General features: G+C 38.4%; 1 protein-coding gene across 1 annotated transcript; it reads left to right on the top strand.

The window, feature by feature from the left end:
• The first annotated feature begins 487 nt into the window (after positions 1–487).
• Positions 488–15,555, top strand: tars1 (threonyl-tRNA synthetase 1). Its single transcript, XM_030738011.1, has 19 exons — positions 488–651; positions 1,358–1,435; positions 1,790–1,980; positions 3,175–3,298; positions 3,852–3,976; positions 4,731–4,848; positions 4,929–4,993; positions 5,457–5,535; positions 5,763–5,909; positions 6,512–6,610; positions 7,656–7,822; positions 8,419–8,581; positions 9,776–9,913; positions 11,835–11,912; positions 11,997–12,097; positions 13,347–13,451; positions 13,679–13,751; positions 14,767–14,881; positions 14,992–15,555. The coding sequence occupies exons 1-19, from the start codon at positions 592–594 to the stop codon at positions 15,138–15,140; spliced, it is 2,175 nt and encodes a 724-aa protein (XP_030593871.1). The 5' UTR covers positions 488–591; the 3' UTR covers positions 15,141–15,555.
• The last annotated feature ends 1,564 nt before the right edge of the window (positions 15,556–17,119 follow it).

Here is a 17,119-nt window from a genome sequence, read left to right as displayed (position 1 = left end):
TCATTACAACTTGTGTATTTGTGTGTGTTCATATATGTGACTCCACGGAGAGTATTTTGTGATACCTTGGTGTACTTTCCTTGAACCAGGGTTTGTGGAAAGAGAAACCAACTCTACTTTTGTTCAGGCTAAGAACAAATGACAATGTCACCCTGTCTTTAAATAAATGTAAATTGATCTCTTGATATATGGTTCAAACTCTTTAATAAAATCAATAACATGAGGTTTAGCATTAGAGGTTTTTATATGTATGGATTCAAACTTTGAAATTAATATCACGGGTTACACCACCCTCCCGTTTTTTTTTTTTTTACATCTTTATTAATCACTCTCAAAGCATTAACATAACATAATAAAAACAAACAAAGAAACAAAAAACAGAACATGCCAGGGGGGATTTTAAGCATACAGTGATGAGAAATTAAATAAGTTACAGGACACCACCCTCCCGTTGCAGGAAGCACCGCTTGCAATGTTGCATCAGAATATCCGGGAAACGTCATCAGCCCTTACCGGCACCTTGCACCGCTGACAGTACATATACCTCAGACTTTACCGCTCAGATCAGAGTCGGGTAGCCTCAAACTTGTTATGGCTGAACAGACTGTCGTGGAGAAAATGAGCGAATTACAAGTGGACGAAGACAAGAAGGTGATGTTTTTGTCTATGTTTAAGTGCTTTGAGTCGGTTTACAGCTAGCCTAGCCTGTTGGCTCCATGCTGTCATTTAGCCGCATGTAATCTAGTAAGAACTTTTCGGCCGGATTTTATGAAGAGTTTTGTGTCTGCTTTACCTAAAATTGTTCATCTCCAAATAACGGGCAAAAGTTTCAGTGTTTCATGTCTATGGCGTGAACTGTGCCACGTTGCGTTTAGTTGAACCTGTTTGGCTAAGTTGGTTTGGCTAACGTAGCAAGGCATTAGAAGTACACGAAGCGGAACTAAATTTAAAATTCCGACCCTTTAATATTTCTTTTCCTATTGCTAGGATCACACACGTCAGACCAGCTTAAGGTATTGAATGACTCGCTTGGGTTTCTTTCGAAATCGGCACACCCAAGTGCATTAAATAGATCGTTTTAGCACAACATTTTGTGCAAGCTGTGGTTACATTCTGATGTTACTAAATATGCTAAAGCAGCTATAAGCAAACTATCTTTGAAGTAACAAATTTGTGTATATTTTTATTGTGTTTTAGTCTGTTATTTCCCTTTGTTACTGTTGTTAAATGAGAATTAGGTAGGCGTGTACCTTTTTACATCGGCATTGAAGCTGTGTCCATGAGACCTCACACCAAACATGGTTTTGGTTTCTTTGTGATGAAAGTTCACTAATCTCATGGTTTGATATGTGTACAGGGAGGAAGTGAAAGTGGTAAAGATGCTGGAAAGAAGAAGGCTAAAAATACTGCTGGGGACTCTGGAGGCAGGGCTGAGGTGAGCTGTTAAACTGTTTGGGGAAAAAATTAGTTATGCTATTATTAGATCTTGTTTTTCAAGAACTTGCATCATGGTGTGCACTTACAGTATGTAGATCTGTGTCATCTTGTGCCTACATTTCTAAGCAACCATCCATTGGCTTCATGATTAGTTTTTGATTAGATATTAATATGGCCAAAACATTTGATCTAAATCCACTGAACAAGCTGCCTAGATGATTATTACATATCTAAATAAAATGAAAGTGAATAGATAAAAATAACCGACACCTGTAAACCCTTATTAGTCAGATTGTTGTGCTCTCAAGGCTTGCTTATTTACTTTCACTTTTTCTTTCTTTTTTTTTCTCAGCTGTCACCACCCCCTCAGTACATTGAGGATCGTCTTACTTTGTACACAAAGCTAAAAGCAGAGCATGATGCTCTGATGGCAGAAAGGGCTGCAAAGGATAGCAAACCTATCAAGGTGACCCTGCCTGATGGAAAGGTTGTCGAGGCCGAGTCCTGGAAGACCACACCATATCAGTTGGCCTGTGGCATTAGGTCAGTGTAAATATGTGGTAGCTGGAAATTCTTCCTATGGTAATGTTACATGTTGCTTTTGTGGAGTCCATTTGGGTGCTACAGAAATTTAATTTCCACGGATGAGCTTTTTTGTAGTTTCTGTAATCATTTTTAGAGTTTCAAATTACTTTGCAACGCTCACATTTTTGAGTAAAGGTAACATCATTAGAAAGATGCCAGCATATGATCAGTTCTCAATGGGAAAACTAAATATTTAGGTTCTCTGTGGGGCAAATAAATGTCAGCATTTACTGGCAGTAGACCAACTTTCCTGTCATAGTGAAACCACCCAGTGAAATCTACACATAGTAAAACTTAAGTCTTTTAGTTTCACTTTGCATAATGTTGCAATGACATACACACTAATTTGATCATTGGAAGGTCTTATAAAATACTTAATTTAGTTATTCTCTACAAAGGTATTGATGCATGCCTCTTAATCTTTGCATTCGTGTGTTTTAAGTCTCATTGCCACAAGTGTATAATACGAAGGACCAAGCCAGGCACTCTGCCTTTACAAAGATTTGTGAAAAAAATGGGTCATTCTAAAGAGCACACTCAATTTGAGTGTGGTACTATTGCAACAAGATTGATCATGAAATTTCTAACCTCCTAGATATTCCACTATGAACTGTAAGGTTTTTTATTGCAAAGTGGAAGTGTTTAGGTATCACAGCAGCTCAGTTACTAAGTGGCAGACCATCTAAAGTTACAGAGTGGGGTCAGAGCGCATTGAGGTGCATAAAAGTCACAAACACTCAGAGATCAGCACAAAAACTGTGCACCAGGAGCTTCATGGTATGGATTTCCATGGTCAAACAGCTTCTGTAGGTGGCCCGGTACTTTTGTTCATAGTGTTTTTTGATTTGATATAAAGGAAACATTATTAAACTATATGTTTCAGCATTTTTGTTTGACAAAACAAATGATAAACTAAACTAACGATAAACTAAGCTATTTTCATTCGCTTGTTGGCTGTGGCTCAAAAAGTAGAGCAGGAATTCTGTAATTACAAGTGTATGGCAGGGTTATTCCCAGACTCCCTGTTCAGTGTGAGGAAATTAAAAAAAATTGTAATGTGCTAAAAAAAAAAAAAAAAAAATTTTTTTTCACCATTTTATTTCTGTATCTGAACATTATTGTGATGTGGAATATTCGTGTCTTATGGTTCAGTCAAGGCCTTGCTGACAACACAGTGATTGCCAAGGTGAACAACAGTGTGTGGGACCTGGACAGACCTTTAGAAGATGACTGCAGCCTTGAGTTGCTCAAGTTTGAAGATGAAGAAGCTCAAGCTGTAAGTCTGATTTTTGGATTTTTCCTCACTAAATAATATTTGGAAGCACAGTATTGTAATTTCATTTTCAACATCTGTACACAGTGTCATCCTCTTTTGAACATCAAAGCTTCAGTTACCCTTCACTTTCACTTTTTAAAAGCCATGTTGATATACTTGCAACATTGTTTTTGTTTTTTAAATACATGCTTTTGTTTTCAAAGTATACAGTTAAAACCTCAGTTCTTTGAGTGTATCAGCTTGTAATATTCATTGATCCTGCCCCCTCCTTTGCTTTTTCTTACAGTTCAGTGAAGGGGTGAATTTAATTAGGAGTGTAGCTAGTTCCCTTTTTAAGCTGATTTTGTAACATAACTTAATATCTTTTTATATTATCAGCATTTGTAAAAAAATGAGTCACTCTGGTTTAGCAGTATGAATGTTCTTAACCTTTAACAAAAAATCTGTTCAGTGATGTAACCTTGCAATTTCCCCTTAAAATGATACAGTCTTAGTAACACAGTTTGAATACTGCTGTTTTCCTTATTTGCCAAAACTTCTTTATATTCATTAGGTTTACTGGCACTCCAGTGCTCACATCATGGGTGAAGCAATGGAAAAGGTGTATGGGGGTTGCCTCTGCTACGGCCCCCCCATTGAGAGTGGCTTCTACTATGACATGTTCCTAGAAAACAATGAGTAAGTTGGATGGCTTTTGGGTTCAGATTTTGTCTATATAATTAGTGGTGTTAGTTAGCATTCAGTGATATTTTTGGGTGTGTGCTTCAGGGCTTAGCAGCTGTCAATCTGGTTTACTGTCTTAAGACCAGAAGCAAACACAAAACCGGCAGATTGTAACTACACTAATGCTTTCTAGCTGGGTCTTTGGGTGGGGACTGGGAAGAAAAAAAAATCTTTCTGCATCTATCCGAATATGGAAGAGCAAGTCTATTCAAATTAAAGGACACGAAACAACTTAAGTGGGATTGAGTCAACTTCAGAAATTTCCACAAGTTTTTCTCATAAACAACTTCTTCACTTGACCTTTCCAGATCCACGTTTCTCTGCTTTAGGCTGCAGGAGAGCTTGAGCAGTGCTGTCTAATTAATTCTACAACCTCCTTAATGAAGTCATTTTATGCTAATGGCATTCCTGGAGACTGTTTTCTTTTTTACAAGGATATTCTGACATTGCGTAAGCCCTAAAGCCGAGCACTTTAAAGTAGCTGCCTATCCTCGGATGAGGTTAACGGTATCACGAAGTCTTAAGAATTATTCTGATGGACAAAAAGTCTGTTCTCATGGTTAAATATCTGGTCACATCAGTGCTGCCCTTTGGAAAGTGTGGCAGACTATATTTAGCAGTGGAGACAGTTTGCATATTAATGCAGGTTTTTAAGTGAGAAAGTGTTCAGTGTGCAGTTCCTAGTGTGATTTCTTGATGTTTTGGACAGAGGTGTATCGAGCAATGACTTCCCCTGTCTGGAGAATTTATGCAAGAAAATCATCAAGGAGAAGCAGCCGTTTGAGAGGCTGGAGATAAAGAAGGAAACTCTCTTGGATATGTTCAAGGTAATTTAAACAGCAACACATGAATATAGAACAAAACTAAAACTGAATGATTTAAAGAACCCATCTTTTCTTCTTTACAGTACAACAAGTTTAAGTGCCGCATCCTGAATGAGAAAGTCACCACTCCCACCACCACGGTCTACAGGTGGGTCAGTGAATGGAATCGTTTTTATGTATCTTTAAGTACTTATTGTGGTGATTTATTCTCCTTTTATTGCCATATATGCACTTTATCAGTGTGGTGGTTAGCACTGCTGCCTCACAGTTAGAATACCATCTGGAAGGCCTGGGTTCAATTCCGCCTTGGCCCAGGCCCCTCCCTCTCCCTCTCTCTGTGGAGTTTGCATGTTCTCCCCGTGTCTGCGTGGGTTTTCTCCGGGTACTTCGGTTTCCTCCCGCAGTCCAAAGACATGCACTTACTGGTGTTAGGTTCATCGGAAACTCTAAATTGCCCGTAGGTGTGGATGTTGTCTGTCTCTCTGTGTTGGCCCTGCGACAGGCTGCCGACCTGTACAGGGTGTACCCTGCTGATTATCCTACTCAGTATTTCTTGCAAATATTCAACAAAACAGGTGAGTGAGGTAAACTTATAACATTCTCCATTTCAGATGTGGTCCCTTAATTGACTTATGCCGGGGACCCCATGTGAGACACACTGGAAAAATCAAGGCACTCAAGATACACAAGGTTAGTCTTTTTGTTATCACCTCTGGAATATATTGAACAAACTTGCAGCTACTGCAAATGTGGATATGAGAAATATTTAAACTACTGGAGTTTGTGCCCTGAATGTCTGGCAGTAAGCACATTTGTCCCTATTTTTAGAGCAGAGTTACCCTTTGTTTTATTCCCAAGGGATTTGATGGACCCAAAAGAATGATGAAAGCTAACATACTCCCTTTGTGGTGTGCTAGAATTCTTCTACGTACTGGGAGGGAAAGGCGGACATGGAAACCCTCCAGAGGATCTATGGAATCTCCTTTCCTGACCCCAAAATGCTCAAAGACTGGGAGAAGTTTCAGGAGGAGGCCAAGAACAGAGATCACCGTAAACTAGGCCGGGTAAGAATTGAAATGTAAATGAGATGTGAGCTAGTAAAAGATTTTAAAGCGGTCTGTTAGAGGTTACAGTGTTAGAAAGGAAGGTTATTTTCAGGATCTTGGTATTTGCTGGTTTGCGCTTGAAAGAAATTTGAAATGTACAGAAAACAGATATTTAAACCAGTTTCTGAAGAGTGTGAAAACATATTGCACTGGCACCATCATTGTTATGTTAATTAATACAAAATAAGCATCATACAACAAGACAAGCTTTTGTTTATGCTTCATAAAGTATCACTTAGCAAATTAATTAGTAAGCTGTTCACTTAAATGCACTGTTGATTTACATGTCAGTAGAAAACAATACTGATTATAGCATGACTGAAAAATATCCATGAGGCAGCTTTTAAGTACTTCACGTCACACTTTGGTGTTTATTGAAAAGAGTGTAGGGTGTGTTGTTGCCATTCCTTCATTGTTATAGCCCATTCCTAGACAAACCCTGTTTAGAGCTGAAGTTTGTCATGAGCTGTTTACCAAATTGAAACCAGTTTGACTTGAGTGATGGCCCTTTTTACATTTTTTTGTCTCACTAACAAACATTATTTTATTTTTAAATTCAGGAGCAGGACCTGTTCTTCTTCCATGAACTGAGCCCAGGGAGCTGCTTCTTCCTGCCTAAGGGAGCGTTCATCTACAACAACCTGATCGAGTTCATGAGAGTAAGTTGGAGGTGTTGGACCCATTGTGGATAATTACGATGATCTCCTACTAAGCTTGGAGATGTGTGGAAAAAAGGCAGACAGTTTAAATGTGCAGGAAGACCTGAAGTTGTCGCTTTATAATGCTTACAAGAAATATACTTTAATGCCGAGAAAGAGAATAGGATTGGTAATGTTTTGATAATAATCCAGTCTTAAGCAAAGGGCAGATGAATAAGAAAATAATTCATGTTTTCTTTCCACAACACTAATGCTACAAATGGAAGTTGACACATCCAATTTGTGCTTATTCAATAAGCATTTTGACCAGGTAATAGAAAAACATTGCTCAATGTGATGTTTACCTTTTTGACGCACAAATTCACTTATGACTCTCAAAAGAGCTTATTATTATCCAACATTTATTTAGAATATATTGAAAAACTGACAGCATCAAAGGAAGGCTTTATTGCACCTGCTCTATTATACAGACCTGCAAAAAAATCAATCTTTTTCAAAGCATTTATTTTCCTGGATTTTCAGTCAGTGCTGTCATAATAGAAAACACATTGGAAGCAATTTCACTTAAATAGATTTCTGACTGAGCAGATTGGAAGTAATGAGATTTGTTTTGTAAAGAAACGGCTCTGCATGTACAGACAAAACATCTCAAACAACCAGATATTGTAGCAGATATCAGGATTTAAAATAAATTGGAGTATTTTATAGTATCGTCTCTATTACCTCTCTAAATTGAACAAACTGATCAACCCGAGGTGAGTTAAAACAGTACAGAAATGAATACCTTCTTATTTCATTTTTGTCTCCAAACTCTTCATAATATATGAACAAACAGAAGAATGTAAATATGCAGCAGTTTGAACACGTCTCAGCACTTGCTCCCGGAGTTGTTTACCATTTTATTTATGCATATATTCCTTATTAGAGAGTCCCCAGGTGTTGACAGAAACCACTTCAGCCAGTTATTTGTAGTTGTGATGGGTACACAGAATTACGAAGCTGAGCTTTTTGTGTTTGTAAGAAAAGACTGTCATGTCTTTGCCAGAGTGAGTACAGGAAGAGGGGCTTCCAGGAGGTTGTGTCTCCAAATGTCTTCAACAGCAAGCTCTGGCACACCTCTGGGCATTGGCAGCACTACAGCGAGAACATGTTCTCCTTCGAGGTTGAGAAGGAGATCTTCGCTCTGAAGCCCATGAACTGCCCTGGACACTGGTGAGGCCTCTTTTTTTTTTTTTCCTCATAATCAGTAGTTTGTTTGGTTTTTTTTGTTTGTTTTAACAGGCAACAACAAACAAATGAGTAAAGAAACACATTCTTTTTGTTACAGTGTATCAAGTGTTGCCTGTGAATTTAATACCTGTAATCAGAAATGGCTGTTTGTTGGAGGAAGTGCTGTTTATGCCTTACCAGTGTGTAACATGTCTTTACCATTAAATGAACTGTGACCGCTGTAACAAAAGAAAATGTGTCCCAGTTCAGCTCAGTGTTTCCGCTGACGCTCTTGCAGTGTTTTCAGTTGTTGCGTAGCCTAGGACGCTTGCTGCTGCATTACCATGTAAAGAACCATACTGCACCTTTTTTACTGTTCAAATCTTTTGGCTGTCCACAAAGATGTCCCCTCAGAAAATCTCACTGTAATCAGAATTGATCTTCTGAGTGTTGAATAGTTAAATCAAATGTTGCATTCAGGCTCTCACAGTAGTAATAAAGCAGTAGTGCAATTTTCAGGTATTGTGATTACTGCAGGTAGAAGTTGGATGTTGTGGTTTTTGTGTGTATTTTATACATACTGTGTGTTTTGGCACCAGTCTGATGTTTGATCACCGGCCTCGCTCCTGGAGAGAGCTGCCTATTCGCATGGCCGACTTCGGCGTCCTGCACAGGAACGAGCTGTCAGGAGCGCTGACTGGCCTCACCCGTGTCCGCCGCTTCCAGCAGGATGATGCTCACATCTTCTGCTCCATGGACCAGGTGAGGTGTGCACCGACACATACATTTTGGACTCGTATGAGCCTGATGGGACCAGTAAGAACTGTTATGCACTTAAAATCCTTTTTACAGTCTTGGCATTTACCACTAGCTATGTGGGAGAAACATGTTTCATTTAAAGTGCTCTGCTAGTTAGTTCATATAATGATTATTAACCCAATACTGGGCCTTAATGCAGGCACTCAGTTTACCCACTCTCTGGAGAACAAGCTTGTTTTAGCTTCCTTAAGCCACATTTTTTTTCTGATTGGTTGCTCTTGATCGATCTACTTTAAAGCCATTTGTGACTGTGAAGTGGAATTGGTTGAGTGACATTGCTTATAGTGTAAGATGAGACTGAAGACTACAGAAAAAAATAAATGTAAGAGAAAAATAACGTAGTGTAAAGAATACCAAACCCCTGATTCTGCTGCATCAGCTTTTGTTCCCTCCTCTAAAACCTGTTACAGGAGTGAAAAGCAAAGCTATTTCATTATTTTTAGAAAAGGATACCATTCGTACCACTGTCATATTTCAAATTACATTTGATATTGAAATACTTTCTGAAAGAAACTTCCTACTTTTTACTACATTTCCAAAGCTCAGCACTACTATAACTGATGTACACAGACAAGATTTGTAAAGACCAAAAAATGTTTAATTTTTCAGTTCATGAGTCTTATTGCAGCAGTCATGATCCCACTGATTAATTTTCTCTTTACCCGTGAAGGCACTGAATTGGATATTTAATTATTTTGATTACACAAATTATTTCACGTTCAATTTTTCTTTCATTGCAGCAGCTAGGAAGTGGTGCTTGTTTTTGTTTTTTTTGTTCATTATTTACACTCCTGTAAAGCAGACTGTGGCTATGCCCCTTATATTAAAAGCATTTGGCATTAAATTGATAATCAGTGACTTCAGTACATGGCTTACATCTAGGGAAAAGAAAAGCAATTTTCTTTTTAGTTATGTTTTATGTCCTTTACCTCCAAAGCGCTTACTCAATTTTTTTTTTTTAATTAAATTATGATGATTTTGCTTTTAAACAGAAATTGAGCATTTTATCAAATAAAATTTGGGGACATCATTTGGCTTCATCCTAACACAAACATGAAATCAGCAGCAGAAGTTAAAACTTGCAGCCATGTCCAGATGGTTGATGCAAACACCTGCATTTTTTATCATTGACCACAGATTGAGGAGGAGATCAAGGGATGCCTGGACTTCCTTCGGACTGTTTATAATGTGTTTGGCTTCACTTTCAAACTCAACCTTTCCACGAGACCAGAGAAGTTCCTGGGAGAGCCAGAGGTCTGGAACCAAGCAGAAAAGGTAATCAGAAGTCCTTTTGCTTCTCTACGTATAGAAAATAAGAACACTGCTCAGTCAAAGTCTCACTGGAACATTAAGATTCTGATATGAGGTATTGTCAAGATGGAAATTCCAGAGCCACTCCACAGACGGCGAATGGAGGAGTGAGATTTGCAGCCGCAGAGAACATTTATATTTTAATGAGTTTTTTTTTTTTTTCCCTGTAGACTTGCAGTCACTTCTGAAGGGGAAAAAAATGCTTGTTTTATACCCTTAGAAACCATAAACATATTGTTACTTTAAGTGTCTGATTTTGCTGTCAAATCAAATTTAGAAGTTCTGTATTTTACATCTGTACTTCAGCTCTAATTTGCTCACCTTGTCTTTTAAACAAGCATAAACAAATAAGATTGAGTTGGACTGAGTCATAAGTTGGCTTTATTGCTTGGTGTTTTGGGTAACGGCATTGAAGCATTTTGTGAACAACGTCAAGCGTCTCTGCTGGGACACCTTGAAGTGAATCTGTAGAACCACTGTTAAATGACAGTTACTGAATGCCACATATACACTGCATTGTTTTGTTTTTTCTGCAGCATTAGTCTGTGGAAGGCACAAGAAGTGTTTGTCTGGCAAGCCTTCACAGGCTGGCTTTGAATGGATGAAAAGTCTTTGTTGGCTGATGTAAAGTAACTTTCACACAACCTTTAATCTCCTCTGATTGTAGAGCTATGCTGTTTCAATAGTTAACAATTTCATCTGCACATTGCCGCACTCTGTTTTTGCCACAAATATGTTTTCCTCTAAGTGTTTTTTACTCTGTTGGAAACACTCATCTTGTAGAATAAGCTGTTACATTTTTTTGTATCTTGTTGTCCCCACTTCATTGATTTTTATCATAATTGTTTTGTTTTTTGGCGGTGTTGGCAGGCTACTTGGTGGAGGCTCAAGATGCATCTTCTGTTTTTTTTTTTTTATAATAGAAACTGTTCAAATGTTCTTCACCTACGAACCACTAGAAAGAGTGTTTTGATTTTTGGTCTCAGGCACTGATAAATCACCAGGAACTGTAGCTGCACTCATTCTTGAATGGATACAACATAATAGCAGGGTAAAAGGAGAGAGAAGCATACTTACTCTTTATTACTGGCGCTATCTGCCCTTCTGTTTTTCAATTTATGGGTATTATATAAACCTGAAAGAGTTCATTTTCCTTTCTGCTCCCTTTTTACAGTCGGTGCTGTCATCATTCAGTCCTCAGTGCTTCCATTTTTAATTTAATTTTCAAGCATATCCTTTGTCCGCTTGGAGAAAAGCATTACTGATGGAAGTTATTTTTAGCATCTTATTTCATTATCAATAAATTGATTGGTTACAGTTACTATTAAAGTTTTAAAGACTGTAGTTTTCTGGTAAGAAGAACACTACAAACATAATTTAAATGCTACAGTATGAGAGATGAAATGTGCTGTATCTTAGTGACTGCACATGTTAATTATGGTCTGCCTCTATCTTTTTCTAATTAACAGTTAGTCACAGTTCTTAGAATAGAAATAAAAGCCATAAAAATATCAGCCTGTAAGTTGAACAGCTGTCTTACTTAACCTGTCATCTGAGGAAAGCACTTTTTAAATTCAGCGCTGACTTTTTATGATTAATGTGTGCACGCACAAAGGTGGAAAATTATACACACACAAAAGTGAATAACTTGGCAAAGTGTTTGGAAGAGAACTGGCTGCATATTTCCCTCAGCTCGTTAATTCCCACAAGCAACTGTAAAATATTATTGAGACTTTAACATTTCTCAGTTCAGTGATTTGTTCCCGACGAAGAAAAGGTCAGGCCTAAAGGAAGAGCCTTGCTTAACACCTCTGTTTACCTGCAGGTTTGTCAGCCGCTGATATTGATATACTGATATAACAAAGCATTCATTGTTTGTTTACAGCAACTGGAGAACAGCTTGAATGAGTTTGGAGAGAAATGGGTACTAAACCCAGGAGACGGAGCTTTCTACGGACCCAAGGTGAGCTGTGCACTGAACTAATGATGTCATTAAACTCTGAAACAGCGGGAGGGTCGCTGCTCATCACGAGCCTTTTGTCTGCAGATCGACATTCAGATCAAGGATGCCATTGGTCGATACCATCAGTGCGCCACAATTCAGCTCGATTTCCAGCTACCGATCCGCTTTAATCTCTCGTTTGTCAGGTAACTGCAAGTTTCATATTTTGGAGATAATAATGTTGTGGCACATGGGATAAGCCAAAGTGTCAATGAGAATGCAGAAAATGACTGGCTCGAAATAAGCTGTGTGATCTCCAGTAACCAAATGGGGATGGGCTAATGGCGTATACATAAATAAAACATCCTGTCTTAGAGACAGTTCATGTGTTTGTTTTTTCTTTATATACATTTAAGACAGAAGACTTTTTTTTTTTTTTTAACTGTAGTTTCTATATGATAAAACAGAAGCTTATATGTGCAAGACCAACAAAAGAAAAGCACCACTGTAGCAATTATCTGTTTATTTATTGTAAACACTGTAAGAGAAGGTCTGGGAGCGTCGCTGGCCCCAGTCTTTTTCTAACAGTAAATTATATTTCTAGCAATAACAAAATAGAAGTACTTTCACCTTGCCTCACTCTGAAAACACCTCTAAAGCTTCTCTCATTGTCTGGACAGCTGGAATGAACAGCCAACAGCTGTCACAGATGATGAGCTCAAACGTGGCAGAAAATTCAGAGCTCTGTGAGGACGGCAGTGTCAGTCTGAGACTGACAACTGTCAGTTTCACATATTACCAAATTTCATGTGTACAGTATGATCATACTTCGCTTATACAGTGATGAGGACTCTTTTCCATTAATGGTATCTTAGGGAAACTTTGCCAACTAGATAAGAGTCTCCTGTTTTTACATATCTCATCCTCAAGGCCATATTATAGTATATATTGCAACGATCTTTAATTGCTCACTTTGTCACTGCTGTTGCATCACTTCATATGCTGTTTGAATGACATTAGGTGGCAGTTAGAGTTGGGTGTTTTTTGGGGGGGTTTCTGTCTGGGGTGGGGGGTGGGGGGTGGGGGGGGTGACATCACAATATAGATATGAGAACTAGACAAAAAACCACTTTGTGGTTTTGTACTCTAATCATTTAATAACGTGTGTTATCCTCACCTGTTTGTTAATTTAGAGGCTGTGAGGGAAGGCCTCCATCCTTTTCTGTTGATTGCTTTGTTTAGGTCCCAGTAGCTTGCTGTTTTCACCTGGCTTAAAACAAACATTAACAAAAAAAAAATCAATCTGTCGGGAGCTCCATGCATGACTGCATTTGCTCACAATGGCTTGTAGAGTGGGGGATTTTTTTTTTTTTAAGGTCCTGTTTTTATTTTGAATTCTTCTCTTTGTGTAACTTTCTGTAATTTTATTTTTTTCTTTTTCTTCATATTTTGTAGCCAAGATGGTGATGACAAGAAGAGACCTGTAATCATCCACAGAGCCATCCTGGGATCAGTAGAGAGGATGATTGCTATTCTCACTGAAAACTATGGGGGCAAATGGTTTGTAAATGATTGATTTGTGAAGTAGGGGCAGACTGTTGACCTTGATATTTTATGTTATATTGTTGTTCCCTTTTAATTTTCACAATTTCTCAATTAATAGGATAGAAATAGAAGTACCTCTGCTTGGGGGGGGGGGTTGGAAGGGTTTCTGGTGGACTGGCAGCTCTCCGGCCTGTTTCTTTTTTAATAACAGCTAAATGCAGGTATGTCCTCCTCCGTTTCAGGCCTCTGTGGCTCTCTCCGCGTCAAGTGATGGTCGTACCTGTGGGACCAACCTGTGAGGAGTATGCTGAGAAAGTAAGAACTGACCTCAGCTACTTCAGTACATATTCACATTTCAAGGACATTTTGCTCAGGCAGGTCACCTGCTAATCGGAAGATTCGTGGTTCGATCCCTAGCCGCTCCAGTCTGCATGCCAAAGTATCCTTGTGCAACACACTGAATCCTGAGGTGCTCCCGATGTGTTCATCGGAGTGTGATTATGTGAATGTTAGAAAGCACTTAGATGTAGAAAGTGTGTGTGTGTGTGACGGGGTGGATGAGACATGCCGTAAATGCGCTTTGAGTGCTCGTGCACAAAAGCGATATAAGAACCAGTTCATTTACCAAACAACACCCGAAGCTGTTGAGAACTTTAAATCAAGACTACACTGATTTTAAAGCTTTTACTTGTGCTGAAATCTAGTGCTCATTCAGTAATGCAGCATTTAAGTGGTATTGTGTCTTTATAGTATGCTCTGACAAAATCCAGTCGAGTTTGTTGTCCCAGCTTGAAAGTTTGGAATATGATTTAAATTTCTGAACCGAGTCATGCAGGTTCTGATCAAGTGCTCAGATAGCCACACAATAAGCAGTAACGTGGGTTTGAATTTAATCAGTTGGTTCATAGTTTTGGTTACAGTTTAATTGTTTGGCTGCGATTTCTCCTCCAAACACATCTGATTTTTTTTTTTTTTTTTTTTTTTTTCCCTACCAGTGTCAAGTACAGTGTTACCACAACTAACAGAACTATAAAAATAAAATTCAATTTGTATTTTATATTTGTTTACAAATGAGTTTGGGACACTTTGATTTGATATCTTTGGTGCTGAACTTATTCGTAGAGAAGGTCCATTTGTATGAGTCTAGTCCTAATATTCATGTAACTGGTAAAGAGAGCAGGTCCATGGTCACTCAATAACCTGTGACGGTGATGATTTCTGTAATATAATCTTTATTCTGTTCCGACTAAAAATGGATCGAAAGTGTGACTGTTCAACATTTTTGAATGCACTGTTTTAACTGTTTGTTGTTTCTCTCTTAATGCGGCAGGTCAAGCAGGAATTCCACAACAGCGGCTTCATGTCTGATGTGGATCTCGACCCCGGCTGCACCCTCAACAAAAAGATCAGAAATGCACAGTTGGCGCAGTACAACTTCATCCTGGGTCAGCGGCAACACGCATTTCTTTCACTCCTGTCTGTTCCTGTCCTTCTCCTTTTCTCACTGTCCATCTACATATTGATTTTTTTCTCTCTTGTTTCCTTGTTTGGAAAGTGGTGGGAGAGAAGGAGAAGACGAGTAACACAGTGAATGTACGCACCCGAGACAACAAAGTCCACGGCGAGCGCTCTGTGGAGGAGTGCATCGAGCGTCTGAAACAGCTGAAGACGTCCAGGAGTCGGAACGCTGAAGAGGAATTCTGAGAAATCAAAAAAAGAAAACGGTTACTTGAGTAACAAAAGGTTGAAATATGTTTTTGATGGGATAGAACTGCCTTCATGTTTTGTCTTTGCTCCTCTCAAATCATTTTTACATTACAACAATTGCATTTTCTTGTATCTTCCTTTTGCATCACTGTTTTTTGGTTGTTTAAATCACATCATTAGTGTGATCGTAGATGAAATCCTGCTAGTAGGACTGTAACGTGCGGATGTCTCTTAACAGCTTTTCAGAGCACTGCTGTAAATGGACGAACTGCACCACAGCAGCTTTTCTAAATGTAACAAACTCAGAAGACCGAAAAGGCTTGTACCTCAACTGTCAGTTTGTGTCACTCATTATTTCTTCAGGGAATTGTACTTTAGTTACAATTTTGATAATTAAACAATCTATTCTTGATGGCTGTGCCCTGCTTTTCATAACCTATGATAAGCTGCACCTTCAGAAGTTTGTCTTCTTAATAATGGTTTTGCAACTGAGTCTGCAACGGTTGTTTATTAAATGTGTGCATTAAAATTATGAATACTGTTACATCAGTAGAATATTAAGTTTTGACAAAATCAACATTATTTAATTGGTGCTATAAAGAAGTGAGATTAAAAAAAGTCTAAAATAAAAATGTTTTTATTTTAGACTTTTCTAAGTCACAACTTGGCTTGAAAATTTAGGAATCTATATATTTAGGTCAAAGTTGAAATTATATAGTTGAAGGCAGGAGTGGAAGTGGGGAGTCTGAAAGGTGGTGGTGGTGGTGGTTGTGGGGGGTGTATCCATGTGTTAAAAGTGGATCTTTATCACGATCCTCCACAAATACATCATACTTTAAGATGGAAATCAGCAGGTGCACACTTGATGCTCATTACATGCTTACTGAACTTAGACCAGTTACTTTGCTGTCTGCAGAGTTTCATTTAAACACTGGGAAATGTTCCCCATAACTATTTGGCTAAAACATACCGAGGAGATTAAACAAATGTGTCACTTTTGCATTTTCACTGCATTTTGATTGTCTTTAGAATCTGTATTGCCCCCAATATAATTTTAGATGCGTTATTATTCCAACCACTAGTGGGTGCCATATCTGTGTTTAAATTACACAGCTGGAAGAGACAAAATTGACACAGATCTTTGTGCAGCTGAGGAAAGTGACCTAGCTTACATCAATCCCAAAGGAGTATTTGTGGAGGGGAAAACTGTCACCAAAAACTACATAAAGTCTAAAATACTTTCAACTGTTGCATTTATTCGTTCACTTGGTCTCAGTATTTATGAGGTACTTAACAGGCTAAGCGTTTGCCTTCTTTTCTGCCATATGACCATAACTGTTGCCTGTTTTAGCGGGGGGGGGGGGGGGGGGGGGGTACTTAAGTCATACAGACATTTTCATGGCACTAACATTAGAGTGAAAGATGGTCTCAGACTTGCAGAAGTGGTGACCAAACTCTGAATACAGGCCAATTAAAACATTTAATTTGGCTGCTCTACAAGATGAAGGTAATTAAAATATGAGCGAAGCCATAAGTTATTTTGGTTAATTTAGATTTTCAGCACCAAATAAAATATGTTCACAGGTTATGTTTCTTGTGTAGAGCTTTATTTCATACAGTGTTTAAATGTCTTTTCTATATATTTTCTCTAAATGCAAATGCATAAAAAATATATTTAAGTGTCCTCTGTGTGCACTTACTTGGCCATGACACAACAATCATGAATTTTCAGTATTCTCTAAGGTGAGATAGAAGAAGTATAATCAAATAGAACAAAGAAATCAGATGACAAGAAAAAAAAAAAAAAATACATTAGTGAAAAGACACCCTCCTATCAAATCTGACCACAAGGGGGAACAGCTGAACCAGGATCTTGGGGGGGGGGGGGGGGGGGGGGGGTTGAAAGGGAATGGGGCTTTTGTCGGTGGAGTGTGGGAGGGAAAAACATTTTGATAAGGGGTTAATGAAAAAGTCAA

The sequence above is a fragment of the Archocentrus centrarchus genome, chromosome 9 (genome assembly GCF_007364275.1).
Source record: "Archocentrus centrarchus isolate MPI-CPG fArcCen1 chromosome 9, fArcCen1, whole genome shotgun sequence".
NCBI classification, from domain to species: Eukaryota; Metazoa; Chordata; class Actinopteri; order Cichliformes; family Cichlidae; genus Archocentrus; species Archocentrus centrarchus.
The sequence above is the reverse complement of the archived record's forward strand: the minus strand, read 5'-3'. Positions and strand labels throughout refer to the sequence as shown.